The sequence below is a fragment of the Idiotropiscis lumnitzeri genome, chromosome 18 (assembly GCF_059441095.1).
Source record: "Idiotropiscis lumnitzeri isolate Australia: NSW breed Sydney's pygmy pipehorse chromosome 18, RoL_Ilum_1.0, whole genome shotgun sequence".
Lineage (NCBI taxonomy): Eukaryota > Metazoa > Chordata > Actinopteri > Syngnathiformes > Syngnathidae > Idiotropiscis > Idiotropiscis lumnitzeri.
The window spans coordinates 2315426-2322224 of record NC_142408.1 but is presented as its reverse complement, the minus strand read 5'-3'; the positions used below and the strand labels follow the sequence as shown (position 1 = coordinate 2322224).

Genomic DNA, 6799 nt, shown 5'->3' with positions numbered 1-6799 from the left:
CTTTCAACAACATTAATTGTAAGTAAGTAAATTGAGGTTGTGGTTCAAAATGAAGTGCAAATATTTTACTACGTTGAAGTGGATTTTTTTTTTTGCTATCTGACTCTTTTTTTTTCAACCACTTTTGCTAACTGTACTGTGTACGCCTTTGTAATAATAGGCTAGTTACTTTTTTTCAATCTTTAAGGACGATAACATGGTCTAAAAAATATGTAACTTGAAAAAGGTAAACTCGTTGAGATCTTGATTGACCAAATGTTCACATTTTCTCACCGTAACTAATGTCACGTGCAGTGGGGACAGCTTTAGCTTTCGTTGTTACGCGGCTAGCCACTTGTTACTCGGACACGTTCGTCTTCTCCCTTGCTCAAACCGTGTAAACATTTTTACTTTTGATTCTAACCTCATCTCCTACATGGCCCTGTTGAATGGAATTAATCTCGACAAATTAATAGAGGAATTCACCATACTCGAAAATGTAAGTATAGTTTCTATGTTCAACTCTGCATTTAAAGTTAGGGTAATGTAAATTTGCAGTGTATTTGTTGATGTAAAACTCACTGTTAAAGAAAGGTGCGTGGTGTATTCGATTGTCTGTCCCAATCTAATTTTTTACTAATAACGCAGAAAATTACAGAGTTGAATGGTAAAACCATCCTGCTCCAGACGATGCTAGAAGACGCCAATAGAGACGTGAAATTTTATGAGACCAAGGAGAAAGGAGTCACTGAAGGTGAGTTCTTGTTTTATTTTAAACTTAGTGGTCCATTTGATATTAAGATGGTACGGTTATGTGCATATTACTGTACTAAAATACAGCACCGAGGCGGTACTTTACCAGTAAATATGTCTTGATGATGATTTTTTTTTCGGAGGTGTATATGTGTCGCCCCCTGCTGGCCAGATACTCAAGTTGGAGAGATACGAGAACAACATATGAATGAAAACTGGCAAAAATCAAAATTGTTTTTATTAAAACTGACATGTATGCATTAGCCTTGAATTGTACTGCATCACATTGTCATTGAGAGCTGGAGTAATCAGCGTCCTCATATGTCAGAATATGAGTTTTCATTTCATAATTTGTGGTGTTAATGTACCTAAATTAGACAAAGACAACTGTGATTTACTGCATCTGAGGTGACCGTTAAAATATAATAAATACAAAAGCAAAATACTACAAGTCAAGCCACATTAGACACTTAACTTCATCCATCCATCCATTATCGAAGCTGCTTCGCCTCATGAGGGTTTTGCAAAGCAATTCTACAAATGTACTTAATTATACCAGAACTGACTAGTCGATGAAATAGGCATACCTATACTTCATTGTTCTTTCAGAAAGAGATGCCCTACTTGCCACAGTGAACAAGCTGCAGCAGGCTTTGCAGGAGCAGTGCAACCTCAGAGGTAACACGAGTATATGTGTTGAATTAGGAAAGTGTTGTTACTAACATACCTTGTAACTAGTCCAAGAATTGTCAATCCTTTTCTGTAGGATGCATGCCCAATTTATTATCAAGTTACTGTTTTGGCCTATATGAGAATAATAACGCAACGATTTTCTCATGCTCAAGGCGAGAATGAGAGACTTAAGAGCAATCTGGCAATCGTGAAGCAACAAAGTAAAAGAACAGCAGAGGTAATGTTTCTAGTGAGTGAAAACTCGGCTTCATTTCAACTTTTTGTTTGTTTATTAGTAATGTGTCACATTATGGATACTAGGTGCTGACATTACGGTGTTGCCATTTTCCGTTTTTGAAAAGATAAAAACAACTGAGGCTGTGTGATGTGTCTGTTTTTTTCGGTCGTCAGGATGGGGAGGCTGCGATCCAACGACTGCTCGGTGAAATGAGAGCACACAAAGATGGCCACAAGAGGGAGCTAGAGACCGCGATGCAAGAGTGCAAGTGGCAAGTGGAGGAAGCGCGCAGAGAAGCATTCGGTCAAAGTAAGAGCAGGAAACATCACTCACTCACTACACGATTGTGTCACTGACCACTTTTACGAAAATAATCCTGTATGATAGGCGAGACATAAATAGTCTGGGAGAGAATGTACTTTTGCACATGTGGGATTTGAACATGTCATTATCCACACCGCTTATCCTGTATAGGGTCGCGGGAGGGTGCTGGAGCCTATCCCAGCTGACTACGGGCGAAAGGCACACTACACCCTGAACTGGTCGCCAGCCAGTCACAGGGCAGACTGGGATTTGAACAATGAACTCATAATTAATACAACTGTCATGAATTTGGTGGTCTGTGTATTTGCCATTTTTGAAGTGCAAGCCAGAGAGGCTGACGTTTTGAAGTTACTGGAGCAAAAGGATCTGGATCTGGAGGAGATGAACAGGAAGTTGAAGGACCAGGAGAGAAAACAGCAAAGCGAGCTTCTGAAGCTGCAAATTGAGGTCATTTCAATGTTGGTCCTCCATCATTGCTGCTTTATATAGTAAATGTTTTTTTTTTGTTTGATTGTTTATTAATTTGTGTTAACATACTATCTTAGTCTATTTAATGACAAAGAAATCATAAAATTGTCTGATTGTGGCAAGGTTTGTATGTTTCTATGTTAATACATAAAGTTGCTTTAAAGTTGAGCAATTTCGTTCTTGAAAAATGCTTGATGTTGCTTCATCTGCGCTAAGCTGATTTTATTTTGTAGTTTGGTGAGAAGTTGGGGCGAATCCAGAATACAGCTCAGATGAGCCAGCACCAGCAACAACAACATGACTCGGTTATTTCTGCACAGAATTTCTTCAAGAAGGTGATCCTGTTTTTTTTTTGTGATTCTGCTGAGAGCTATATTTTTTTGTTAGTTTTATCTTACTTTCTTCCATTTTGACTGTGAACCAGCGATAAAAAAAATTTAAAAAAATGACAGCAACGTTGTAGTTCATAACTCGTTTCGTTATTTTGACCGCGTTTGTTTGCCCGTTAGAAGCTGCAGTTCATTCAAGAAGAAAAGAACAAGGAGATCGGGGCTCTACGTCAGCGGATCAACGAGCTGGAAGACAGCAAGCGTATTGCCAGCCTCTGCAGCCGTTCGAAGAAAAGAATGACTTAAATTATTTTCAGGCTAAGAGCGACTAATGAGCCGCTGCCCTGTCGCTTCTGAAGGTTCAAACAACACTTCACAAGGTTTTGTGTTTCCTGGGTGTTAAAATTTCCAGATTCTTTGAATTCAGGTATTGGACTTTTCAAGTTTCACTTCCGAGCTGTCAGGTGACCAGTGTACTGAGATCAAAGTTAAACACAGGCTGTATTCCTGTCTAAGGCTTTAATCCAATCAGACGCCTGAATCAGTGGACGACAGGCGGGAGGAGCGCTAAGTAGAAAAACACGAGACCGATTGCCGTAAAAAAAAAAAAAATCTGTTGTATCGAGTGTTCAAGTCAAGTAAATTCAAAGAAATAACAAAACACTATCAACATCAAAACAATTTGATTCCCGCCAATTTGGTTCGTATGTCGGAACGTGGGGTTGAAGTATGATTCAAAGTTTGAAAAAGTTACGATTCAGTTTGGTGATATTAAAAAAAAAAATTCTGACCCCCCCACCCCTAACTGATGGTGTGATGGAACATTCGTTTGACTTGGGCCTCTCCCACCTGATTTATGAGAAAGGAACATGATTTTTTAAATATTTTTTTCTTATACACCTTTCCATGAAATCAGATGCTTGCTAATAGTTATGGAGCGTGGAGGTAAAATTTCCGTGTTCTCCTGTCGGTCTCATTGTCCCCCCCCCCGCTTTACCTCTCACCTTGCGGAAACAATCGAATGGAGTTGCTCCTCGTGGCGAATCTTTGACATGATGCTTTGTAATCTCATTAACTGTGCTACTCAGACAGTGTATGAGAGGGATCTGAGCACTAATCTCACCAAGAACATTGTGTAATACAGTTGCGTAACATTTCATCTGGCAAACGCTAATAGATCAGTTGTCGCCACGTTCAGGCACAGCCACACGCTAACAGAATATTTCACCCTTAACACATTTTTGATGAATTCGGTTGAACACAATTTTTTTTTTTGTGATCTGATATGAGAGGGTTGGGCCAAACGTAAACCGGATTTTAGTTCATGACACCAGCATGAGGCGTCTTCCCTCAATGGGGCGAAAAGCTGACGGTGGATGGGTGGAGGTGAGGGGCGTGGCCTAAGAAACCTTCCTTTTCAGCTGAGTCCCGTAGTGCATCGGAGGTCTGTGATGAGTTACAATTCCAAGGTGGGACCCAAAAATGGACATCATCGCTGCGTTTTGATGCCAACCAGCACTTTGGAAACTTGGTAAGAACGTACGTCTCAAAAAATATGTCTGATGCTTCTATCGGTGTCAAGTGATTTTTTTTTGTTTGTTGCTGGAAATGGCTCGACTGTCTACGCCGGATTTGCAGATGAAAGCATCACCGAAAATGCCTGCAGGACAGATCCAGGTAGCGAGTCCCAAACTCCACCACAGCCTTTACAGCCTTACGGAGAGCTCCGACCCCGAGCAAGAGAGTGAGGACGCAGATGGCCCGCTATGCCTCACCCCTCTGCAGAAGCTCACAATGGACATGCATAAAGATGACCAAACCATCAAGGAACTGGTCATCGGCCGCAGGGTCGGCTTCTACAAGGTGCGAGGAGAGATTGGCCACGGGACCTTCTCCAGAGTCAAACTGGCTTTTCATGCTCTGACTAAAGGTATCAGTCATTTTAATATTTTGAGTTTGTGCATTCATTTAGATGTGTGGCTTTGTATGACTGGGTTGATTTTTCCACACCTGCATTCTTGTGAAGTTATTCATCCTAATTTGAAGTCTTGTCACTGGTCCTCACAGACAAAGTGGCCCTCAAAATCCTGGACAAGACGAGATTTGACAATCAGGCCCAGCGTCTTCTCTCCAGGGAAGTCAGCAGCATGAACGCCATGCAGCACCCGAACGTGATCCGTCTCTACCAAGTGGTGGAGACGCCAAGCCGTCTCTACCTGGTGCTGGAGTACGCGGGCGGCGGAGATCTCCACAACAAGATTTGCAATGAGGGAAAACTTGCAGACAACACCAGCAAGATCACATTCTCGCAGATCCTCTCTGCCATTAAGTATATGGTGAGTCGACATCGACGCCACTCAAAAAGTCAGACTGAGAACTGCACAGAACTGCAACTTTAATGTATTTTATTTATTTATTTTTTTTACCTTGCAGCACAATAATAACATCATACACCGAGACCTGAAGGCCGAAAATGTTCTGTTCACGTCCGGCGGTTGTGTTAAAGTGGCGGACTTTGGCTTCAGCACGCAAATTTCCAACCGCAATGACACACTCGACACCTTCTGCGGCTCCCCTCCGTATGCCGCCCCGGAGCTCTTCAGGGACGAGTGCTACCTGGGCCCTCCTGTGGACGTGTGGGCGATGGGGGTCCTCCTTTTCTTCATGGTGACCGGCAGCATGCCATTCCGTGCTGAAACCATGGGCAAGCTGAGGCGCTGCGTCATCCAGGGGATCTACAGTATCCCCCCTTGGGTTCCTGGCCCGTGTCAGAGGCTCATCCGGGGCATCTTAAAGGCCGATCCCATCGAGCGTTATGCCGTTGACCAGATGCTGGGTTGTGATTGGCTTTTACCTGTGGAATTCCCTTGGTCCTTGGCATCTCCAGAACCAGCAAGCCCTCTACAAGGCCTGTTGGATTCTGAAAGTAGAGACCGTGTGAAGGAGGAGGAAGCGGAGGAGGTCAGGTGCTCCCTGGAGAAGCTCGGGTTTACGTCGGCACACCTACGGAACAATCTACTGAACGACAGCCGCAGCCCTGTTACAGGCGTCTATCGAATCCTGCTGCACCGAGCGCAGAGGAGGCGGGGCTGCGACAGTCTACCGGTGGTTCGAGGGATGGTGAGGGACCCCAAGCGGGAAGGACTTCGAGCATACAGGGGCCTGAGGCACACCTCCAAATTATGTGTGCTCTCCTAATCTGCAGGTCTGCTTCAACGGGTGTTTCTACTGAGACTAGTTTTGAATTTATATTGATTTCAATATTTCTTTACTGTCCCCTTCAAAGGAATTCGGAATGGCAAGGTCAATTCCTTTGTTTTTGTTGTTTATCCAGAAGGCCATTGGGTTTCAGATCAAATGACGAATATCAAGACAAAAGTGGAGATGTTAAGCTTTCGTTTCAAAATATTTACAACAGGACGGAGCACTTTTTAATTGAAGCCACCCACTTTGCAAAGTATCGGGACAGACATTATGAAATTAACTTCAAAGTGATTAATGGTTCATATTTGGTGGCATCAAATAATTTGGAGTGTCTGATGCTGCTGTAGTCTTTCTTGATTTGATTTCAATATATTTGAAAGAAAACGGTCCAGTCCAGTGTGTCTGTCATTGCCATTTGTGTCCGGCAGCGAGCGCGATTATTTTATTATTGATTTTTTTTCCAAGCCTTGTCAAACATGCTACATCAGTTGGAACACCAAAGTATCGCGCGTGATCTTTTAATCCCATTTAATTTGATTGGATTCATGCTAGCCTATGATATTTATTGCCCATGCATGATCAAGACTGCTGAGGTCACTCCGATTATTACCTCACGAAGGATGCATAAATAATGTCAATGATTCTGTAAGTGTCATTAAAAGAAGGTGTCATTCATTTTAGATGTGTGGCTTGGTTGGTATTAATTAATTATCAATTAAGTATTGCTTGGGGGGGAAAAAAAAAATTTTGAAAATCTTTTACAGTTGCTTAATATAATGTAAATTGGTAAGCAAACCCCTGATGAGTCATGCAGGTTTTATTCTTTTATTCT

At 42.4% G+C, this 6799-nt stretch overlaps 2 protein-coding genes across 3 annotated transcripts; both read left to right on the top strand.

Moving 5' to 3' along the window:
• Positions 1-399: 399 nt before the first annotated feature.
• ccdc152 (coiled-coil domain containing 152) lies at positions 400-3087 on the top strand. The gene is made up of 8 exons (XM_088282205.1): positions 400-478; positions 628-733; positions 1342-1410; positions 1578-1642; positions 1816-1951; positions 2286-2413; positions 2668-2769; positions 2944-3087. The coding sequence occupies exons 1-8, from the start codon at positions 416-418 to the stop codon at positions 3067-3069; spliced, it is 795 nt and encodes a 264-aa protein (XP_088138331.1). The 5' UTR covers positions 400-415; the 3' UTR covers positions 3070-3087.
• A 16-nt stretch (positions 3088-3103) lies between these two features.
• Positions 3104-6642, top strand: nim1kb (NIM1 serine/threonine protein kinase). Of its 2 annotated transcripts, XM_088282204.1 has the most exons (4): positions 3104-4294; positions 4402-4693; positions 4831-5099; positions 5197-6642. In XM_088282204.1, the coding sequence occupies exons 2-4, from the start codon at positions 4402-4404 to the stop codon at positions 5959-5961; spliced, it is 1326 nt and encodes a 441-aa protein (XP_088138330.1). In that variant the 5' UTR covers positions 3104-4294; the 3' UTR covers positions 5962-6642. The 2 variants fall into 2 exon arrangements, with proteins under 2 accessions (XP_088138330.1, XP_088138329.1); XM_088282203.1 differs by lacking the exon at positions 3104-4294 and having other exon boundaries at positions 4337-4693.
• The last annotated feature ends 157 nt before the right edge of the window (positions 6643-6799 follow it).